Source organism: Amblyomma mixtum, chromosome 2 (genome assembly GCF_055824585.1).
Source record: "Amblyomma mixtum isolate Tamu chromosome 2, ASM5582458v1, whole genome shotgun sequence".
Lineage (NCBI taxonomy): Eukaryota > Metazoa > Arthropoda > Arachnida > Ixodida > Ixodidae > Amblyomma > Amblyomma mixtum.
The window spans coordinates 317,760,170-317,784,458 of NC_143013.1; the positions used below are offsets into that span (position 1 = coordinate 317,760,170).

General features: G+C 47.0%; 1 protein-coding gene and 1 non-coding gene across 2 annotated transcripts; both read left to right on the forward strand.

Annotated features, from left to right (window-relative positions):
- Positions 1 to 752: 752 nt before the first annotated feature.
- Positions 753 to 23,862, forward strand: LOC149365108 (scoloptoxin SSD14-like). The gene is made up of 12 exons (XM_089575181.1): positions 753 to 898; positions 5,062 to 5,409; positions 7,020 to 7,142; positions 9,362 to 9,459; positions 10,468 to 10,657; positions 12,266 to 12,429; positions 13,769 to 13,973; positions 16,270 to 16,345; positions 17,824 to 18,017; positions 19,770 to 20,007; positions 21,294 to 21,407; positions 23,078 to 23,862. The coding sequence occupies exons 1-12, from the start codon at positions 870 to 872 to the stop codon at positions 23,222 to 23,224; spliced, it is 1,926 nt and encodes a 641-aa protein (XP_089431307.1). The 5' UTR covers positions 753 to 869; the 3' UTR covers positions 23,225 to 23,862.
- TRNAT-GGU (transfer RNA threonine (anticodon GGU)) lies at positions 11,516 to 11,589 on the forward strand. Its single transcript has one exon. It is a non-coding gene; the product is annotated as a tRNA-Thr (tRNA).
- Positions 23,863 to 24,289: the final 427 nt, after the last annotated feature.

Sequence of the window (24,289 nt, forward strand, 5' to 3'; positions counted from 1 at the left end):
TCCAATGCAGAGTTCCTCATGCCCTTCATGGAGTGCTTCAACGCCGCGTTCAAGTGCACTAATTAAAGTTTTTACCGCGATAACCAAGTCGTTTTCAAATTACCTGTGGTAATGACACGCGCCTAAACAACTGTTATGCAAGTATTTAAGGCGTTCATGGTGCTTTGGTGCGATCCACAACAGCTGAATGGCGTTAGTGTGTAGTATACCTTGGTTGGTTCTTTGGAAAAAAATGACAGCGTAATCTGTAACTTGTGCAACAGAAGGAAAGGAACTTCAAATAACTGACACCCTTGACATTTTCTGAAAACCAAGACTATTGAAAATTATGAAGAGCGAATAGCCGAATATAACGTCCTTGTACACAGTGGAGGTTCCTCAGCCTTAGCAAGGCCCGAATAACCCTAAACTAGTTTTCTGGTTTTTTTTTTTTCTCGCTTTGAAATGGCATGACTGCGCTTGAATTATACAGCGTTATGTCAAAGCGCGAAGCAGTAATCTAGACCAGGATGTAATGTCAGCCGGACATGCTTTTAAACACCTGTAAGGGTCATTCGGGGGTAGGCGACTAGCAGTGAATGACCAGAGTGTGAATGCGTTTCTGTCTACGAATGCGCCAGACAGTAAACACCTGAGGCCGGTGCGTAGTCGGAAAGGGACATGTTACCGTAATCTCCCAAACGGAACACTTCGTGACACGGAGGAGGTTTTTATCTCAATGGCTGTTAGATTATTTGTTTGCCTACTTCGCGTACAAGACATTTGCACTGTGTTTGGAGCGGCACCACTCCATCTGCGACTACTGGACGCTACGGACCAGCCACTAGCTTCAGAAACTCTGTCGGGGTTGTGGAAAGCGTGGGAAAAAGATGGCTTCATTAAGTAGGAGACGTAACACGTGAGTGCCTTGCTTCAGTTTTCTGATCTTAATTTTCATACGGCGTAACTTTGTTCCTTCATACAGCTTTTCATATCGCGGTATATGAGGCAGAGCGCGGTCAGAAGCTGCGTATAAAATGCATAGAAGCAGAAATGAGACCTTAGCCAATACAGTGACCCTCTTAGCGTTATTAGTTGCCAAGGCGGAAAATTGATGGGGTTGATTCGGCTGCACTGGTAAGACAGAGAAAGAAAACAAATGAAAATGAGCGCGAAGGAAAAAAAAAAGAAACTCTATGAGCGAGTTTTTTCGTGGTGTTACTAACGAGGTCTACGAGTTTAAAGAACTAGCTGAACTTGCCTTCTTATTAGCGTTTATTTGTAATGCATTCGGCTGCATTTCTCTTTGGAGTTTTAAAGAATGAGCTTGTATGTTCTCTGTTCTCGTTCTCGAAAATGTTTTTTCGCGCAGTTAGCCAATGATGGGTTTGCAGTGATGTGAAATAGCTTTATTAAAACGAGGGGGTGGAGTCTTTCGCCAAAATGAAGAGCTGTTCAGCAGTATCTAAGTTCAGTTTTATTTCCTTAATGGCCCCCGTTCAAGAGGTGTAACATACGTTCTAGAAGTGTGTGATGAGAGGCTAGTTGGTAAGGCATTCTGAAGACATAAAACTACGCAGGAGGCAGGACACAGAAAAGATGCAGACACGACGAGCGTAGTCCGGTCTGCCTGTCTGCCAGCGTAGTTATGTCTTCAGAGTGTAACATAAGGGTGAGATTGCACTTAAAGGGAGAAAATAAATGGCGATAATTACTCACAATTGAATATATCAGTTACAAGTTCTTGGAAAGCAGATGACGAAGCGATGACGATGATGGGTTGGTTGTTCGTGAAGGAGGAGGAAAACTTTATTCGTTCCAGAAAAAAAAAAAAGAAAATCAGAATTTGAGGTCGATGCTAGTTGATTGGAAGACGTTGCTTCATGATGACGTCGGCGGCTCGCTCGAGGGCCCGTCGTTTTGACAGTCAGGTCCGAGCTGAGCAGCGCCGCCTTCCATTGCTCAAAAGTACGGAGTTGTAGTTCTGCTTTAGGGAGATGAGCGGAGAAAGCCCGCATGATGTAGGCGCCATCGGCGCGTTGACCGCAGAGGGTGCAGTCGGGCCTGTAGCTACCGGGAAACATGGCATGGCTGGACAACATGGGCCAGCGTAGGGAGGGACAGCGCTTAAAGCGGTCACCAAAGGACTGTTTCATATTTTGTACTAGATTTATCACCCGGTGTAAACAGGAGTCGTTCGAGTCGGTAATGTATCGTGATGGCGTGGTACGTCACCAAGCGGTCCTTCGCGGAAAATACCGCGTCGTAGTCGGCGCTGTTCACCGGGTGAGACCTCGAGAAGCGTCGTGTGCGACCCTATGGGCAGCGGGGATCCAGGTGCGGGGAAATGGTGCGGCTGTCGACTGGGACTGTCAGAATCAGGAAAAGAGCAGTTGGGGAAACGCCACCTTTGGCAAAGCTATGTATTGCAGACTGAGAGTCCCCAGTAATAGTAGTACATAGGAAATTCATGAGCGATCAATGCGAACGATGCGGAGAGGAAAGCCTTAACACGTGCGCTCCGATTTCGTGACCGCTTTCTGTTGAACTCGATTAATTAACAATAGTGACAATTTATGTTCTTTGTTACCCTGTTGCGGTAGTTCGAACTTCCAGCTGTTTCATGTAACTTGTTCCATTCTCGTCAGATGGCGCTTCCTTGCGCCTATTTTTAAAGTCGAAGGACCTGCGTACTTTTCCGTTTATAAGCGGGTGAAAAGTGATGAAGACCTGGATGTCCAAAGCACAAGATGAGAAACTGGTAATTTAACATGCGGGTGAAAGGCTGCGGTGATGGCAGAGTGGTCTAAACCAGGGGGCAGGCGAAGCTGGAGTGAAACCTGCTGGAGGCTACGTGTTCTTTTCTGACCGCTATTTCCTCACATCGAGAATTCATGCAGTCTGAGGACGGCTTTAAACTTAATGGCGCTCCTAACGATATGGCATTCGAAAGTTGGCGGCAGGAAAGTAAAATCAAGAGTACGAAGCACCGGGAGACGCTTAAGCTTCACCTTTAAGAGCAGAACGCGGTAGCGACATCGGGTGCCGTTCGCATCTCCTACTCCGTTACTTAATTCCGAATCAGTACACTCATTTTCATTCAGCACGCATCAGTACATGTCTCTAAGCCACTTCACTTAGTCAACACCACAACACATTCACTAAGCCCACCTTTATTTAGCTTCAATCAACGAGCCTTCGTGGCTTATAACCTTTGGAATGACCTTTGATTTGTGCGGAATCAAAGGCCGTAGTATTCAAAACCATATCCATATCGCACGTTCCGGGTTAGACACAGCGTCAGATGAGGTGAGTCAAGTGGCTGTTGTTCACATTGATCTGGCAAAAGATTTTGATAAAGTGCGCCATAATTTTTTGTTTGCTGTGTTAAAGAGTGCAAATATTGGTGATATCTTGCTTAAAGGTACAGAACTATGTTATAAAGCGGCCACTACAAGACTATTTGTAAATAAAACGTTTACCAAACTGATTCCGCTTAAAGCGTCAGTTCGGAAGGGCTGCCCGCTATCGCCTTTCTTATTCGCGTTATATCTTGAGCCCCTATGTCGTATTATTATCAAGAACTCAGCAATTCGTGCCTTCTCATTATCGCAGTGTGAAATTAAGATATTGGCTTATGCTGATAACGTTGCCCTTTTCTGTTCTGAGAAAAAAGTAGCGTTCATGGCTTATTGTTAAAGTGCCAGTCTTGCAATCGGGAGGTCCTCGGTTCGATTCTGACTCAAATGTAAGGCAACCCGGTTTTATTTTCAGCTTCATTTTATTAATCTTTTGCTTCCATCGAGATTTTTGCTAACGGCCAACAACGCCGACGAGGACAACGCTGGCTTTTCTGTCCTTCACGCGATCGTGTTAAAAGATTGTTGACAGTCAATTTACTGTGAGCCATTTTTTGGATAGAATACCACTATATATGCCTTCTAAAAAGCAGACAGTTCGCACAAAGGTAAATTAGCAAGTGAAATATGCTGTAAAGTTAGATTTTTTTTTTATGCCTAGGAGCGTGGCAATAGAAATTTGAGCCGCTCTTTTTTTATATGAAGGAACGCACTTTGGGAGCCAAAGCAAGTTTCATGCAGAGCTTGTTGATGGCTTTCCCTCGCTTCACCATCCATGATTATTTTGTGTTTGCAAAGTATGCCACTGACAGGTTTTAAAACAATCGAATGCAGCGGTGCCTGCTGGTAATGGCGTCCCCCCGTCCTCCACCCCCTTTTTTTGCGGCGAGAATGCTTTCGAACCTCACTTATAGTCTTGAGAGCCCTAACGTTCTTTAAAGAACTGTAAGTTATATCACTTCTTGTCTCATTTGTCTCAGAAATGAAAAGACGGACGTGTTTCACTGAAAAGCATGCATTAACTTAAGAATTTGTGCTATGGGTCACGGTATCCTGATTTCACGATTAAGAGCGACATAATTATCATCTACTAGTGTTCCCATAAGTTTATGTTAATGGACTCGCATGCATGACACACACACAAACACGCATGCGCACGCACAGACACTTTATTAACCTTCAAATTTACATCGCACTTTCTGGTGCGGGTAGAAGCGCACAGGCGTTAGTGCGCGGGCCACGGCAGTTGGCAGGCGCTTGCTTCGAACTAGCAAATAATGAGTAGTCAACGGAAGGTACATCAAACCATACAGCACAGTATTTGGCAGGTTCCCATTCTGCGCTATGTTTTCTACACTCAGGCTTTAGTTTTACGTTTGGCTTGAGGAATTGGCGGCAGCTGTAATATTTCTGTTGAAAAAATCTACTGAATACGGAAAATAAAATTCACACCTCTTCCCCTATTTCGTGTGCATTCTTGGCAGTATAAAGAGTTCATCCATAACTCTGTGCTACATAATAGTCATGAACAAAAAAGCTATGAGTAGAAACCATAGCGCAATAGTGAACAAGCGGTGCTTAGAACTGAAGAGTTCGTTGGATCTCGGCTTGCTAAGGACACTTATCTTCTTCATGATTTTTGCGTGACATGTCATCCAGCCTAAAAGGACCATAAGCTGATATTTTATAGCATGTTTTTGTCCTTGCTGTTTCCGTCTAACAGGCTCAGTTGTCTAACGGCACTGGGAGTCATTTCACTCATCTTGGCGTCCGCAACTGCACAAAGCACCACTGCTCTACCTGAGGAAACCGTAACTGCAGAACATCGAGATGCTGCTACCGGGACTGAAGTGCCAATCACAGAGGAAAGCACCGCTTCAGCACCCACGGCTGCAGTAACGGCCACGGACTCGCTCTTCACATCACCGGCTGACGTGGACGACCTAACGACTGCTGAAGAAGAATGCGACGCATCAACGGAGGCCAACCCGACTGTTATACAGTCTAAACTGGGGAACTTCAGCCACTGGGCCGTGTCTACGGACGCAGCGCCATGCGCCGGGGTAGCAAGGTAAGCACGGCTCATTGTCGAGAACATGGTTAGCGGGGGCACTGATAAACAAATAGCTACATGATGCGCAGACACACTTGCCGCTGAAAAGCCTCAGTTGCGCGCAGCGAGCTTAACCGCTACTGTGGCGTCCACGTTTCTCTCTGGATAAGAAAAAAATTGCCCCGGATTTGCCTGGTTGACCTAATGCGACTTCGCTGCGCTAGCACGTTTGCCGTTCTTTAACTTTTTATAATCTTGGAATTTCGAGCTTTCCCGCAGTTCTAGGAGTCTTTCCTTTGCTGTCCGCTTGGATGAGCCGTCTGAGGATCTCGTTGCAATTCGACTCGTCGTTCCCTCTGCTCGGCGGTCTCTGAAGCCTCTCGACTGCCCGTAACTCCGGCGACTTCATCGATCGCCTTTTCTTTCTCGCTCTTGACCTGTTTCCGCATCCCGTTTAGCAAGGTTATACGCCGTTCGGCTTCGGCTGACAGCCTCGCTATATCCTCTGAATCGATTGATTCACGTTGGCGCTCTCTTCTTTTGCTTTGCTGTTCAGCTCGCCGTGCACGGCGTTCGGCTCGGAATTCGCCGAAGGACCGTCTTCATCCATGATTCACCGTTTGCTGCACTGAACGTCTTTTTCAGCGACTTCATCCTTCGCCTCTTTTTTCTGGCATCTGCATGTGCACGCAGCAGCGTTTCTCGTCCTTCATCCTCTCACCCTCTCCACTCGGCTGCAGCTAGCGCGGCACCCTCCTCTCAGCGGCTGCAGCTGGGGCGACGCTCCTCCGAGCTTAACCGAGCTTATCCGGGCTTAGCCGAGCGTACCCGAATCACTTCGAGTTACTCCAAGCCTCCAACACGACGAGTCACGGCTTTTCGCTAATGATCCATCTAGTGCTAGCGCAATAAAAGAGACGATAGATCTGCGAAGAGTGGTTCATTTTCATTTCGGAAAGAGTCATCGCTAACTCCAAATAACACACAATGAAGATGAACGTTTAGCGATGGTCCACATGGAATAGTTCTGTCCTTGGTATTTTTTACTGCACACTGCTGGCACTTATTTGAATAAAACATTAAGCACAGGAGAAACAACATTTTAATAATTTCATTCCGCTTTAGCCATGTGGCTCATCGCAACTTTGAACGAAAGTGCGGTCATACCCACCCATACGATATCTACCACTGACAGTAGTTACAGGTCAGTGGCAAGAAAGGCTTCATTGATCACCTATATAGGCTATGGACTTATGTGGGAGCTTGACCTAGATAAAACTGCACATTTATGCGTTCTGCCCACAGAGACCTCTAATGCAAAATTAAGAATTTTAATTTCCTTTCTAAATACGACTGGTTGTGCGAAAACGTTTGGTCGGTGAGTTCGACCTTGGAGTATTTCTATAGCATTCAACAGCATAGTTTCCGTTGTCAGTGGCTGCCGCGGCTTCAGCGTAACACTGCCTTTAACTTTTACAGTCCAACCTTCTAACGTCGATGTTTCTTGAAAAAGGCTTTTTTTGCCGCTACCACCACTTGCGAAGTTGCTGCAACGCTGAATATTTGTGATTTTCGCTTTCATTGAAAAAAAACTGCGCTCATTCACTCCCACTCCTTTGTTATTTCAGAAAGATTCTGATGAAAGGCGGCAACCTAGCTGATGTTGCCGTAGCCACCATGATCTGCATGGGTGTGGTGCTCCCACACGCCATGGGCATCGGCGGCGGCTTCGTGGCTACCGTCTATCTGAGGTGAAAATTACTTTTGCATCGACAATTGTCAAGCTCCTGTTCTCTGCGTTTCGCGTCATTGTAGTAGCCGTAGTAGAAGTCGACATACCCGCAGGGCAGTTTACAATGGGAAAAACTCGGATGGTGTTCACCTTGGAAGGAGGAGAGTGTGAATGCATAACCTGAGGGTGCTTACCACGGGAACCATGCGGAGGACGTTTACCATGAAAGAATGGCGAGGGTGGAAGGATGCGTCACCGGAAGGTGGCCACTTTAGAAGACGGAGGAAATACGCGAGGGTAAGAATGCTCAACCGAATGGAGATTTCCATGGAAGGAGGAGAGGGAGGCTGTTTAAGGAGGCTGGTATGGAGAGTGCGAGGAATGTGCAACAAGTAGGTGGCTGCCACAGCAGCCACAGGAGCGACTGCTACAACTGAAAATAATGCTCTATAACTCTACATTTACGCGTGCCACTCACAAATTATTTGCTTCAATCTATAGTGAAACTAAAATACTTGAACAGCGGTCGCTGAGCCTTGCGTGTGGTAATGGTAATCGCCAGGGTGTTAAAATTTTCGTACACCTTTGCAGCAGTCGCGTTGGCGACTATCCTAATAACGTAATATGCAGAGTGCGGTGAGAAATAGGCGAAGATAATAGTGACAATGGCAAATTTAATGGACGCATAACTTCACTGGGATTTATCAGATAAGGCTCAAAACTGAGTCTAACGAGAATGGGCAAAAAGAAAACAGACAAAAAATGAGGGGTCAAACGCTAAAGAACCGTGAACGTATTACAGCGTAAAGTTTCTGACAGAAGTTTGTGATGCGACGTCTCGCCCATAGCTGACGAGTCTTGCAGGCAGGGCAAGGGTAAAAGACGGTTATTTTACCACGTATTCACTAACCCATGGACGGAAGTTGAGAGGATCCAAACAAAACTCAAAGTGAACGAAATGAGCTTACACAAAAAAGCATTTGCATTATATAGTGCAAGAAGTCGCGAAGACAATGAGTGGACCTATGTAAGCTGGGAAAGGTTCCCAATCTCGGTAGAGCCGAATGTGCACGTCTCCTTTCGTACTGCTGATACGATTAAATTAGGATTTCTCTAAGCAAGTTGCAGTCCAGCTGCGAATAGTTCGATCTGGTTTAACCCTACCATCTGCTAGCCTTCATTATTAGCTTACTCATAATACAGAGTACCGATGACTGAACGCTGTTGAGGGCATGCTTTCGAGGCCACAGCAGGCTGGATATCGTCTCTAAGGCACAGAAAGGAGTGGGGTAAGAAATACCAAAAACTTTGCTGCAAATAGAATTAATGGCATGATTGGATGCCTGCTTTGAAGCTGTGGTCGAGGCGAGCCGAGATGTACCATTAGAATGACGGAAAAAGCAATGACATTATTACTGTGTGGGGTGAACCGTGAGCGCTCTGTCTTCACATGGCTTTTTTAGCGTCATTTAAGGGATGTGGTTTAGCCTGCTACACCTCCCTTCGACTCTATGGGAGAAATATATGCGCGTGGAAAACAGTCATAACAAAAATCAAAATTAAGTTATCACCGCAGAGAAGAAAAGTGGGAGCACAAAAGTACGTTTAATATCATCAAGTTCGATACAATCCAAGTATCCAACATATTCGCTCCACTAAACGCGTTTGCACTCTCATACTGCATCGGTCAATGATCTTTTCTGAATTAAGCATACCAAACACGAATCTTCTGCCAAGATTGCAACTGTAACCAGTAGAGTTTTCCTGCATAAAAGTGTAAAAGAGTCACTTCTTTGGCCAGAGTAACAGTTAAAGTAATATGCCAATATTTTTCCGCCAAATGGATGGAGCAGAAAATAAAAAGAAGATTTTAAACATAGTAAACGGCGAACCACTTCTTAAATAGACGAACGACACAATAGACAGAAATAAAAAATGGCCCGAAATGCGACGACAGCCAGAGTGTGTGTGAAAACTCTGGCTACGGGTGCCTTTTGTAGCCTTTGGGTACTGGAACTAACCAGTCATTGGTATTCTGGCTAATCAGGTTGGAGCGTTGTCACGGCCTCATGCGTCACGTCACCCCATTCCGACCAATCAGTGTGACACCTTGCATGTGATGCTCGTGGCGCGTTGCAAGACATTTTACAGCTATCGCTGTAGAATGTTTTGCTGTCCCGGTCGTGGAATTACTGCACACCGTAATGTAGCTAAGGAAGTGCCTTTTCATTGATGCAGGTGTCCGAGGCAGGCCATGACACTAGTGGCCAGAGAAGTAGCCCCGGGTGCGGCTTCGAGAGACATGTTTGTGGGAAACGAGACGCTGGCCAGGAGAGGTGAGAAAGACGACCGGCTTTTGCTGTGCTCCGTGACTATTTTTATTTTCTGGCAGTGGAGCAGAATCTACGCAACCGACACAAGCCGTCTCTTCCTACGCAGGGTAATATAGTCCCTGTTTGCAGTTATTTGTTTTTATGCGAAGCATACTACTTTAGCTACCACTTCAGCCCTTCACCGTGGTTATGCGCCTCCAAATCACGTGATACATGACGTCACACCACGTGACACGATGACGTCACGACAGTGGAGAAACGGGGGCCCACCTCGCGCCATCGCTGTGGTTGTGCGCCTCTAAATCACGTGATACATGACGTCACACCACGTGACACGATGACGTCACAACAGTAGAGAAACGGGGGCCCACCTCGCGCCGTCGCTGTGGTTGTGCGCCTCCAAATTACGCGACACGATGATGCTTCGCATTCTCCAGGCTTAACCAAGTTAAGCCTCAGCCATTTTTTTTTCTTAAAAGAGAATGTATCGTCAAGATTCCTAGTTAAGCCATATTCAAAGATCAATTGTCAACTTCCGACGACGTGCCTGACCAGTGCTTGATTATGCAATTCCATCGTCACGCGGATTTTTTTAATCCTATGGAGGACTCCGCAGCACAGGGATTCGAACTTCAGTCGGCTTGCACTCGAGGCGGACGGTTTTCCTCTACGCTACCACTAAATTTCACGAGCGTGGTTTTACTGCTCTGGTAGATAGAATCGAGTCTATAGCAGTTTAAAAGTCACGACACAACTTTTTATTACCCTCGATCCTCAAAAAGAACCTATTTATTGGTCAGTAAATAGAAATATGACACATAAGACCCATGATTGAGGGATTTTCACCGATAAGCTTCGTTTTTGATAGAGTAGTAAGGCGCAGTGTGTTACGTAAGTGCGCTTGAAGCGAAGGGAAATAGGCAGCATGGTCGGTTGTATCGGGACACCTCTATCAAAACGAAGATTACATTTGCAGCGTCTAGATACAGACGCAGTACCTGCAATGCGCAGGTGGCCTGTCCGTGGCTGTGCCCGGTGAGCTGCGCGGCTACTACGCGCTGCTGCGTGAGCTGCATGGCGCGCTCAATTGGCGGGAGCACTTCCGGCAGGCCATCCGGATCGCCAGGGACGGATTCCCCGTCGGACGGCAGCTTGCGGCCGCCCTACAGCAGCACAAGCACGACCTCTCGGACAGCATGAGGTGGGCACCTGAAGCCGCCGTGAAATGCACTGAGTGATGCGCATGCGTGCAGCCGCCCTTAAGTTGCTTGTTTTACGATACTCGTCTGTGACCGCCTGTGCACTACCTACATGGTTAATGACATGTGTTGGTGTTTGTGTTGCAGACACCAGTTTTATGTGCGTCTACTAACCGCGATGCGAGTGCCAGCCAGTGTTAAGTGTGTGTGTGCGTGTGTAGACATCACCCGTGAAACTCATTGTATTATGCCATCATCAACCTTGATTCGCACTTTCCTTTTCCTCCTCTTCCCTTTCCCCTGTGTGGAGTAGCAGGCCAGGGCCATGTTACCACCGGCCGACCTCTCCACCTCAGCGAATAAGAGTGTCATCATCATTATTATAATCAGTCTGGCTGCGTGAAATGTAGGACGCAAGCCTCTCCAATTGATTTTCAAATAGCCTGTCCTGTGCAAGAGGCGGCCATGCTGGCACATCCAATTTATTTTTCTCCTCTGCCCATCTAACTCTCAGCCCCCCCCCCCCCCCCCCCCCCCCAAGCTAAGTTTTCCTTCCTTCACTTCCATTCTGTTACCCTAGGAGGCCATCTATGATTCGTTCTCTGCAGTACCCGCCCCACCCAAGTCAGTTTCCTTTTCTTTATTTTGAGCTAATTGACGATTAACTGGCGTTTGTTGTGCAGTCAAGGCTGTTGCATTTCTTTGTTAAAAAGACACACAAAAAAAAATGTCGGCGCTATAATTTATATTGCTATAGTTGACTGCGCTGTCCTAAATTTAATTTCAAGGCTAATAAGGGAGCAATTACTCATTGACATCCACCCGAGCGCAGCCTTACGGCTGCAAAGGAAAGCTTGCCGTCCCGGTTGGCTCAATTGGTAGAGCGACTGCTCCGGTGAAGCGGTGGTCCCGGGTTCGAACCCCGGACCAGGAAGAATTTTTCTTTACGAAGTTTCTGAGAAAGCTGTTTAGCTTTCCTTTGCAGCCGTAAGGCTGCGCTCGGGTGGATGTCAATTAGTAATTACTCCCTTATTACAAATCTACTCCACCTTGGGGATTCCTCTAAGCATTTGACCAATTTCAAGGCTGCGCTGCGTTTTCCTGAATTCCAGCACGTAACACTTAATGAAATTTCATGAGCGTCAAAGACAAAAACATTTCCTTCACATAACATTCTGGTTTTGAACTCGTACTGTTTGCAATCGAGAGACAAGAAGTACATTGCGGTGGGTTGAACGGCTTTAACAAGACTACATAATTTGCAGACTGGAGATTCTTATTATGTTCCTGCCATATGTTATGGCAGTGAGAAAACATTCGTTGAATAAGCGCATGCCCGTCCTCATAATCCACTAATAATGTGCAGGCGCATCGAAAGTCGCCCTCTTCATTACACTGAGGATGGGCACAGCACATTATTAAGAACAAAGAGGGCTCTTTTAGGGATGACAGATGCCTTTAATACACCAGCGCCATTCGGTAGATGCAGACGGACAAGTTCATGTGGAGAGAGCGGACACGTACTGAGAATGTTGTATGGCGGCGCTCCCCACACTGAGGCGCAGTTGGCTAAGGTTTTGTCCAAGAGAACTAAATGTGTCTCGTCACAGGAAAGTCTTCTGGAACGAAGCCACCAACGACACTTACGCCGAAGGGGAGCTGTTGGTTCAGCCAGACCTCGCGGACACCCTGTGGGCAATCGCCAATAAGGGACCTGACTATTTCTACAAGGGCGACTTTGCCGAACAAATGGTCAAGGAGATCCAAGAAAATGGTAAGAATTCTGCCGGGAAGTAAAACTTATGGGGTTGGCGTGAACGAACCACGGGAGTGATTTGGCAGTAGGAGTATTTAATGATGCTGAGCTACTAAAGCAGGAGACTAAAAAAAAACAAAAACAAACCTTGCCATTGGAGCAACCATGCATAGGTGAGGCCGAAATCGCACTTTTTTTTTTTCAGTGATTATGAATAAATGTGTTTTTGTTTCTTATAATAACTTTCTGCCTCAAACAGTTTAAGCCGAACATGAAGGAGATGGTGAGGCACCCGTAGTCACCCTTCTTGCTGTTCAAAAAACATCAGTATCAGGCTTTCCGCAACAAGCGCTTCTCTTGAATACGTAAAGTTTCCATATCATTCCCTTGCGTGGGCTGTGCGCACTACCCAGTATGGGTGAACCGACTGATTTATTCGTATGAAATGGAACGTTATGTGACAAGTTCAATCCGAAACCAAGCGCCAACATTCCGGGCGTTTCACTAATGAGAAAGCCTACCACCAAACTAGGGAAGGCTTACACGGAAGACAAGATTGGTGCGTTCCCGCGCCACAGGCGATCAATGCGATTCATGTGGCAGAGTATACGTTAGCATTAGTGTTCCAGCTGCTACCGCTGACGGGTTCAGACCGTGCGAGCGGGTGGCACAGTCAAGTCCATCAATCGCCCTGTGACCTGCCGTATCCACGCTCCACTCTCCCCACCCGTAAACTGGCGACAGCGGTGTCCCTCTCGCCATCCGCACCCTCCGACCCCATCTTCTAATTTCCACTTCCTCTCGCCTCTCCCCTGAAAAAAGGAGAGAAGGATTTTCTTCTCTCAACTTCTGACTCCTGCCATCCAACGGTTCACACTCTATAGCCGGAAACTTTTTGCGATAATGGGCGTTCTAATTTTAACGCATTAAAATATAGAAATGATTCAATTTGAAGAACCAAAAATTTTGCACTCCAGCATAATAATTCCAGCATAATCAGACACCACAGTGTCTTGAAATGAAACACGATCGACCATAAGTTCAGCTGACCTTTAGTTGGCAGAAAAACAGATAAAGATGTGGAGGTACCACTGCGTATAAAATATTTTTCGTGCACGCAGAATTAAAGGGCGCGTAACCAACCTGAAATAACGAACAGCTTTGCTGCTTTGCATCATGTGCATAACTAAAAGATGAAACGCTGCTGAAGCTGTTACTGAAACCCCAACGATCAATTTAACGTGTGCGTTGGCAATCTTTGTCGTTGGTATTTAATTTCACTACCAAGCGTACGGCGCAGGGTGAACTAATAAATAGGGCAAACCCAAGACCTAACGGCTATCTACTCAATGTGCAGGCGGAGTGATGACGATGAGTGACCTGAAACGCTACGCCGTGTCGTGGGAAGCTCCTGTACAAACCACGTTCCAGGACGGTCTGACGCTGCACTCTGTGCCGGCGCCCGCCAGTGGCGCTGTGCTCGCGCACATCCTCGGAGTAATGGACGCGTTCCGGACGTCGCCAGACGACCTGCTGCCCGACGATGCGCTCACTTTGCACAGGTGCGCTGTCCGCCAGAAACTGCTACCCGCTTTTTTCAAACAGGTCTCAGCTCAAATGGACCTGGGACACTGTTTGTATCATTTCATTTGGTCGTCTGACATTGGTCGATGCTCCAGATGACGTATAGGCTGTGGGGTTGGCTTGTATGAACACGTTCCGTCACTTGCCACACTGGTGGGCCTGCGCCGACAAATGATGAAGCACGAAGACGCGTTTGACAGCCCTTCTTCTCGGGAAGGAAAGAGTGGGGTGGTTGTGCGACCAGCTGGCGAAGCCTGGTGCCTTGTGTCGTCATAGACTAGATGCGGCGGAACGCGATCAGGCTGGCCGTGCCAGTGACTACTGTCTTGCCTCCTCAGAGCCTGTTGCTTTCGTCACGATTGACGTCACGACCAAATAGAACGAAAGCAAAATGAAACGTTAGAAAATACGGCTCCAGGTTTTAATCACATGGATTAAAAAAGTGAAGTTGGGATTGAATACAAGCGATATACTATCGTGTGTTGCGGAGATAAACGCGCCCCGTAAATTGCTTCTTTCAGCTAAACGGGCTGATTGTTCGAGCTCAAATTTCGCATAGAAATGGCATTTGGTCGTCAGAATTGTTTAATACCACGTTTGCTTGGGGTACTTACCTGATGCGAACAGAATAAGTCGGATAGTCACATCGTCTGCGGCGACGACGAAGAAAATTAAGCTGCTCTGTCAGCTATCGCACTGGTGGCGCCATCTCGTTTGTTGGTCGGGAAGGATCAGCAAAGGAGGGGATTTTGGGGGGTTTGAAGACGCTCTTTCAACTGGTTTTTTCATGCTCACAAAAAACTTAACTTGCTGAAAACTTAGTTTTGCCAAGCTAAGTTTTCTGTGACCATTAAAAAAATGGCCTGGCTTAGCTTATGGTTAAGCCTAGGATGCGAAGCATACCGCCGGCGGAGGCTGCGCGTCCGCAAGCGAGCGCACGAGTTGAGCCCCAGCTTTCACAGCTGTTGTGACGTCATATCACGTGGTGCGCCGATGTAGGTCAAGTGGTAGCTACGCGGCCGCGCGCGGCGCAGCAAGGAAGAGCTCGGTTGTGCGGCTAGTATGCTTCGCATAAAAACCAGTTGAAAAAGCGTCTTCAAACCCCCCGGACCCCCTCCTTTGCTGATTCTTCACGACCAATAAACGAGATGGCGCCACCAGTGCGATAGCTGACAGAGCAGCTTAATTTTCTTCGTCGTCGCCGCAGACGATGGGAATATCCGACTTATTCTGTTCGAATCAGGTAAGTACCCTAAGCAAACGTGGTATTAAACAATTCTGCCGACCAAATGCCATTTCTATGCGAAATTTGAGCTCGAACAATGCGCCCGTTTAGCTGAAAGAAGCATTTTACGGGGCGCGTTTATTTCCGCAGCACGCGACAGAGTACGATAACTGTTTATTAACAAAAGTCAAGTTGAGATTGAATACAAGCAGTCTTAGAGTACAGAATTCGAATATCTTGCGTCTGCCTCGTGTTCCTTCCTAAGGTTGTCTTTATGCCTTGCTCGCCAAGATTGCCAGAGGACTCCGCTCTCTCCGCTGAGCGCGCTCACCCTGTATCGTGCCGCAGAGCTTCGCGAACAAAAGTAAGAAAGCCTAGGAGAGAAAAAGAAACCAGAGGAGGAAAAAAAAATTAGTCGCGCTCCTCAGATCAGTGTGAACATTTTTTTTGTTGCGAAAAAGGCGTTCAGTACAAGTCGCTATGTTACGCGAAAGAGTAAAGGCCCCGTTGCGCAGAAAAGATGGCGTTGGCGTTACCGGCGGCATGACCGAAAACATAGGACTAGTAGATTGAGATGAGGCGCCCATAGATGGCGCCAGCCACCAGCGGCGGCGCATCGGAAACCCCTGATCCTCGGGACCTCGGGTTGCGAATGAGACACGCTACCGCTAAGACATGCAAACACGTTCGTAAGCCGTGGTTAAAGCGAGGCTTAATATGTATGTCCGATGGTCTTTCACATAATGATTCTGACTGTAAAAGTGGAAACAGTGTCCATGTCTGGATGGGCAAGAGGAACCGTTGTCACGTCATGCCCTTAAAGGCGAAGCTTTAGTGTCCTCCAATTTCCTTGTGAAATTTCATGTTCTAGATGTACCAAAGTTCTCGAAAATAGTTTTTTTAGAATATTTCAAACTACGTCACCTAATCATCAGTCACGTCAGCACGATATCTTGCATGCGCTCTTTACATACCCCATCTCGGTCAGTAAATACCCACGATGACTGCGTTTACAACCTTGCAATGTAACACCGCACTTTTTTTTTCAGGTTTATTGAAGCGTGCAAGTTCGCTTATGCCAAGAGGGCTCTCCTTGGAGACCGGAGGTTCGTGCGTGTCGAAGAGGTGCGTGCAGTAAATTGAGTCATTGGGAAAACGGTCGAACAAAAAGGTCACGTGATTAGAAGGATGGAATCTGAGTATCCAGTATAACTAAGGTATTTAGAAAAAAAAAGAGAAGCCACTCTGCAGATGGCATGTATCCATCGATGTCAGTGCATAACTGTTGCGTTCACACACACACAAAAAAAAATAGCAGGAGCGAGATTGTGGTCTCAACAATCCCTATTATACGGGATGGTTTCCAGGGTTCGTTGACGTTAACATTTGAAAAAAGAAGATTATGAACGCAACTCCGTGAGACGGCCAGTTACTGTATAGGTTCTGTGGTTTTATACCGCGTGACCCGTACATGAAAAGCCTTTTCCTAACTAAGTTAAATAATAAAACCTTGTCCGAAAAAAAGCTTTCTGATTGTTCAATTCAACAAAGCATTCTTATGGCCACGAGCAGGAAAGGAGCGTATTTTAGCAATAATAATGCGACTACGAGCAATGCGCGAATAAAAATGCATGCTGAGGGATCCAACTATCCGTCCGCCCGTCGGCCCATTCCTCTATCAGTCCATCAGACAGTCAGCTGTTAATTAATCGACTGCTTTTTCTTAAAGGGGCTCAGAAACACAATCTTAGTTAACTGTTTTGCTTGTTGATTGCATACAGTGAGTTATAATGGTGCTATTAGCGTCGGTAATACCGTGTACATTCCGTTTTTTAATATTTTAATGTCCTCCCCAAAAAAACTTCATGGCTCTGATGGTGTCGCCACACAGTGGCGGGTTTTTAGCAGCGGATATGACATCACCTGGCGCGAGCTTGATGACCGGACAAACAGTAAATATACTGCAAATTATGTGAATAAATAGAGACACATTTTGTCGCCTGTCTGCGTTTTATATTAGATCAACAAAAACAACTTGCTTGTCTTAGATAAAAGCCCTGCAAAGCAAGTAAAATAAAAATACACCACCAGGGGCGCTCTGGCATGAAAACAACGCTGCCAGTCTCAGCAAGAACGAGTTACAGAGAGCAGGCAACCATGGAGTACAGACTTCCGCGACGTGCTCTGGTTGGCTGTTTTGATTGGTTGCGCCAGGTGCCGTCATTGGGAGAGCGAAATAGGAGTGGGAAGCCCCGCCAAAATCGAGTTGAGGGCAGCGTTTTGTTTGCTTGTATTTTGAAATTTCTTCACTGAATAACTCCCGTTCCTATGCATCGATTCCTGTAATTCTTTTTAAGTCAACATCTGTGTGACATAAAGAACCCACCTGAAGTATAGCCGGTATTCCCCCAGGCAGTGTTTCGCAGCCCCTTTTTAACAAACAACCGGCGATTACCAAAGGCGATCTCTTTACTTCCAGTCGTCATAGTGTGATAGTGGCACGGAGTTCAATCACGCGGATATCATTATTGAAAAGGGCTTCTGAAGTATTACGCCTATTGCTATGCGTCCTCTGACACTTACCGCTTTTGTTTGCGTTGCAGCTCCAGTACAACTTGACGTCGCAGGAGTTCGCGATGGCTGTGAGGAACATGATCAACGACTCGTGCACGTTCGACGATCCCGCTCACTACGGATTCGTGAACGAGACACTGCCACCGGACGCAGGGACAGCTCATGCGACCTTCTGGAGTGACACCGGTGACGTCATAGCCATCACCTCCACAATTAACTCCCAGTGCGTATCGAGAGATTGGTCTCCTTAGACTCGTTTTCCCCACCTTGTCTCAAGTGCTGGAATATGCAAGACCCGGTAGAAAAATTATGAATGCGTTTGTTCGCTTGCCCGTATAACGTCTTTCAGGTACTCACAAGAACTGTACCAGTGAAGTCATTCCTGTATTTCTTTTTCACTCGTGACGCGGTCGTCTGTGTGTTGGTACATCTAGGTTTATACATGGAGTGGCCTATTATGTGCCGTCACATTGTGCACGAGGTGTGGCCGACCAGATTGTTTGTGTGCAGCCTTACTTTCTTTTATGGTTTCGCTATTTCGGTAGTCTCTGTAGCATACTAAACTTTGCACCAGCAACGTCGGAGCTACGCGGACAGACGTAACCCTGTACACACCAAGGATGATCGCATTGCACCATAGCAACCTCTTTTGAACTGCTCTCGTGAATCTGCTGTACGCTGTATGCTGTACACTGTTAGCCAGCGTAACGCAGTATGAGTGACATAAAATCCTAAAGCACAAAAAGAAACGCAGGAACGAAAGGAAAAGGAGACGGCCATTTTTTAAAAACGCAGATTTAAGCCAGCATATGGAAACCGCCGACATACTACTCTGCGTTGGGGATTGTTTCTGGGCTAAGTAGGTGCTAACAGAAGGGTGCAGAGAATAGACAAAATAGTAAAAAAAAAATGCGATGCGGCCATAGAACCGGGCTGCATACTATGGGGTCACCCGCGAGCAGCCGGCCGGGAGGGCGAGCTTCCGTGCCAGCTATGCGCGGGCGTTCTCGTGTCCCCAACCCGTGGCGCAGAGTCACAGCCACGGCGGGTTCGGACGAAGTAGGCAACGAACAGAGTACGCTAGGAAACCGTTTATTTACCTAGCGCAAGGCAAAGCACACTGCGGAAGAATGTTCTATCCGATAATAGATGGTTCAGCAGCTTACCAGGTCGTCGTCGACCGGCGATGGATAATCCGGGAGGGCGTGGGCAGGATACGGGGTCGGCGGGGCAGTAGCGGCAGTAGCACCGCGGCGAGAAGAGAGGGCGAGTTCCCTGTTCCCGCGCGAACTTCGCCTTTTAACCCCTACGACATTACCTCCCTCTTGAGCAACTTGTTGCAATCAAGGGGGGTCGTTCACCCGTCCCTAAGACGCCAGAGCGTAGGCGTGACGTCACGTCCGAGCTGAGGGTGAGGAGAGTTGCCGGGTGCCCTCCTCTCCCCATTCCCTGCGGCGTGCGCTCTCGTCTCGTGACTCAGCGCGGGGCGGCGAGGGATATCTGTATATCCCACAATACATATCAAGAGGGTATACAAAGATGATTTGGCTTGGTTTATTGGGGTTTAACGTCCCAAAGCGACTCGGGCTATGAGAGACGCCGTAGTGAAGGGCTCCGAAAATTTCGACCACCTGGGGTTCTTTAACGTGGACTGACATCGCACAGTACACAAACATCTAGAGTTTCGCCTCCGTCTAAGTTTGACCGGCGCGGCCGTGATCGAACCTGCGCCTTTTGGGCCAGCAGCCGAGCGCCATATCCAACGAGCCACCGCGGCGACTGGTATACAAAGAGGTTTTAAAGTATGTCATGCAGATAGCCAAACTATCTTTTGAACTATCGTTGATCAGGAACGGGATAATTTAATGGTCATAATCTTTATGATCTGAGCACGTGCCGTAAACTATTTCGCACTGCTTTGCAGACAACGTGTTACGCGTGCTTCTCCATGTAATTGTATTTATTTCCCCTCCAGCTTAGGCAGTCACGTGCGCACGTCGTCAGGCGTGATCCTCAACAACCAGATGGACGACTTCTCGACGCCCGGAATGATCAATTCGTACGGCTTCAGACCTTCGCCGTCCAACTACATAAGTCCTCGCAAGAGGCCCGTCTCCTCGATGGCGCCCTCGGTCATCGTCAACAGCAACGGTGACGCCGTGCTCGCACTGGGCGGTGCCGGAGGATCCAAGATCACCTCCAGTGTGGCGCTGGTAGGGAATGACAGGCTTTCTGTGCGACCACAAGGCCACGCGATTAGCGCATTTGTCGTGTACTGCGCAGTCAACGATAGGGCGAGCTCCTATTCTGGCCGACGGATTGCGGTTACTCAGCGCCACCAGTGGCGCAAGTTAAGAAACTTATTGGGGCTAGCTGGTACTGTTGATGAGCTTCTAAATGGTAGTGCAGAAGACGCGGAGGTCTTGGAAGAGTGGTTTCCAGTGAAAACAGCGCTATTTCCAGTGATAATCACTTTAGTGAGTCCTTTGTGTTTTGTGTTTGTGTGTCCGCGCTGAGTGCAATGTGAAGCTATTTAACGAGCGGAATCGACTAGTTATCGAGGAAGAGTTTGGCGAATGTAAGGTTCCTTACAAAAGGACGTTGCCACGTACGCCAAAACAGATAAGAGTTGGTGTTCAGAGGGGATCGGTGCAGCTTCACTCATCACCGTACACTGCAGGGACGACTTTGGACGGTGCACGAAATATGGATCTCGGCCTGTCTGGGCAGTGCAGTAATGAACTGTGCGAATAAGAGGAATGCAAGCGTGGGACAGAGATAAGCATGTTAGGGAAAAGAAAGCAAGGACACAATTTGTGTTCTGATGATGGTTTCATCATGACTCCTTTAATGATAGCTTCGCATGTGACCCATTATCTTTTTATGTGAAAAAGGTAATAAGCGTTAATAGCAGACGCTTTTGTTTTGCTATTATACAGGCAGCTAAATATCCCGCGCGGGAGAAGTTCGTATAATATCCAAGCGCTGCAGCTTCTTGAGAGCGAATGAGCGTTAACTGAGCTCGTCTTTCACCCTTGTAAGGGATTATTTCCCTGCTGACCTTTATCGCAGAAAGCGCTCTTTTTGCCTTTTCTCCCAACAAATAGACAACCTCATTCATTGATCTGCCGAGCTCGGCGCGAGCTATAACACTATGGATTATGAAGGGGTGATAGTGATGATAGACGGATGCTAGGCTGTCGTTTCACATAATAGATTGCGTTGGCCACTTATACGAAGCTTAGCGCTTTCGGCAAAATCTCCGAACGCTTACTGTACTATCCCCCTGCTTCGCAAGTGGTTTATACGCTATAGCGTGCTGCGGCCAACGTAAAAGAAGACGCCACTCGACAAAGTCTAGCACTGTAATCCTGCACTTACGTCTGTGTGGGAGAGCGAAAACTAAGACAACATAAATTCGAAGCTAAAATTACATTTGGATTTTTTCCTCATTGTCAGCTTTATTATTTTAATGTTCACTCTTACGCTTTTGACGCAGGTGGCGATGAGAACTCTGTGGCAAGGCGACAACATCAAGGAAGCCATAGATTTCCCGCGTGTTCACCATCAGCTCATTCCCAACGAAGTTGTAGCGGAGCCGGACTTGTCAGAGGTAAATTTTAAACTCCTAACATTTTGCCAGATCACATGCTTAATTATTAGCACTAAGATTCCGCAGAAGTGGGTAAAGTTCATCAGACGTCTGTATTTAGGTGCTTAAGGTGTCCGCAGAAGGACTTGCCATCTCCCGAAATATACCGCCAACATGTAAAGAGATCCTCGGTGCCTTAATGTAGCCTTTGATAGAGGCTCACATTTTTTTTTGTGCGCACAATAAGGCATAAAAAGCTATTTGGCCAAGAAGTAATGTCCACTGGAGAATTAAAGAGAGGCACATAAGAATTTCTTGAACTTTTAGTGTTCGCAAGCTTCTGAAACCTTGAAGTAGAGACGTTGTGCGAGAGTACCAACTATAGATTTGAGTACATCAATAAACGTGACGGTAATCGTTGAGATGAACAGGGTATCATGCCCAGGTGTGAACCGAGACAGGAGCAACGTCTCACCCACTGCATAGATGAATGAAAAAAATTTTTTGAACACAGCCCCAATGACCACGCCGCCACACTCGAATCAGTATCCAAAAAAAAAAACAAAAAAAAAACAAATGGGCATTTGAGTGTCGCTTCAACTGTCCTTGAAAACCATCTTCCAGGAGCATCCATAAACCAATTAACCCACGCGAAAATTCATTTTCACTTTACTAAAACACTGCCCACTGCACATGCAACAGGTCTGTGGCACAGTGGAAATCCAGCGGGTTCGTCATTTCCCCTCTATTGTGTTTTCTGTTTCTACTCTATCCTCTGAAATCCAATTCTACTTTTTCTATCATTCATCTACGTCACTCATGCGCTCCCTACCAATCAATCACGATATATTTGCAGCGGAAAATGTAGAGATTCTTTCCGGGGCTCTGAGCATCAGTTGTCGGCACCTAGGGCATAATACGCCGTAACAAACTGCTGCTTTCAGGCTCTAGCTACCGCTTAAGTTGCCAGCAAACGACAGGTGCATCAATGGGTCTGGAAAAACCCCATCTGTGCAGTGTTGTAGCGGCTGGGTCGAATTTTGAGCTTCATAGACACCTTTTTGAGAATTCCGCACTATTCAAGAATTCAGATCTGTATAAGCTGCAGGTAAAGCATGCGAACTGTTTTTGCGTTAGCGTTGAAAATAGTGGCGCAATGGGCGCTTAAATTTTGAGGCGTCTCCTCACTGCAACGGAGGAGTGCGGAGAAGCTCGATGTGACGTCATGGAAGGTAAGATTTCAAATTTCCGCTGCCGCCAGCTACAAACTGCTGTGCCTAGTTAAATGCTACCAAACAACGCTCGGAGGCCTTTACCTTCGGTGGCCTTTGATTTTTTTCCTTGGAAGCAGCCTTTTATGTGCTGGAAATGTACTGGTACCTTCGATGACGTCATGATGAGCCCCCCACTTGGAGCTGTGAGCCGCGAGAAGCTTGATGACAGTCTCGATTTCAATCGGCGATTGCTTCACCATTTGAAATGCTAGCCCGAAAGGACTTCGCCTGCTTTACCTGCAAGTTGCTCACATTCGACCCATTTAAGCTTGTCGATTTCTAAAACCTATGCAGTTGCCCTTTAAGGCGCGCCGCAGCACTTCAGTAAAATCGTAGTGCAAATGAACTCAACGTCGAATGAGCTTTGTCCGCTGCCTGCTAGGCAGACATCAGCCTTTCTTTTTCACCGTGTTCCAGGACTACGTATCCGAGCTGGAAAGTAAGGGCCACGTGGTGACGACGACTGAAAAGAAGAGCTCTTCTGTCAACGGCATCATGAGGGACGGCGACCGACTGTACGCCAGCTACGATTACCGCAGGGCTGGCGGTGTATATGGCGAGTAACTAACAGGCGTAGAGATAGCATAACTGTATTCGCTCAATAAGCGGTCTGTCTTGGAACCAAGGATGCAGACAGAATAGAGCCCTGTACCGATGCATCATTAGCTGATAGATTTCTTTTCACCATTTTATATGCGGAAGACGGGACCGGTTACTGACAAAATGTCCTCATAGAAAGGCTCCCTCTTGTAGAGCTGTTCCCATTCTAAACGATTACAAACTTTTCGTGTCTTTGCAACCACACGATTGCCGAGCTGTAGATGAAGGGACGCAGAGTGCTTAGGTAATATTTTATAAACCAAATAAAAGACAGAAAATATGCCTAACTAGAAAACAAGTGCACAAAGTTGTTTACCCTTTCATAAAAGCTGGAGGAGAGTGCGGACGTCGCCAACAACGAGTCAGCAAAATGTGTATTTTTACTTTCGTATTTGAACCATATTTGCGCGATAAATCAATTCAGTTGTGGCCGAAACACGCTTCGAGCTTTCACAGTTAATGTAAATTTGTACTTGGAAGTTTCACTTGTGCGCTCCTGCAGCCCCACAGAAATGTGCGAGAGCTGACGCCACCAGTTACAAATAGCTTTAATGCCAAAAATGAAGAATAAATCATACTTTGTTATTTACAGAAAAATCGAATCTGCGTCTATGTTTTTCGTAGACTAAGAAACCTATTAGCGGCGCCGACGCCCGATCTCTGCTCCTCACAGAGCACAGTAGTTTTCCGGAGAAATTTTTCTGGGTGTTCACCATAAATATGTAAAGAAAATTATGCCATCAGGGCCCTAAACGTATAAACTTGCCTGAGGCACCACAAAGTCATACCTTGGACGTGGTCGCTGTCTGGAAAGCAGGTTTACGTTTAGAGTGAAAAAACTCAGTACTATAGCCTTGATATACACGAAGCCTGAAACAGAGGTGAAGCGACCAGCATCAGTGGCTGTGTGACTGCGGCTTATGGTTCCTTAGCCAGATGTCCCAAGTTCGGTCGCTGCTGCGACGCAAGCGTTTAAAAGGAAGCTAGATGATAAAATGCTAACGAGCCGAGATCCAAGAGCACTTTAAA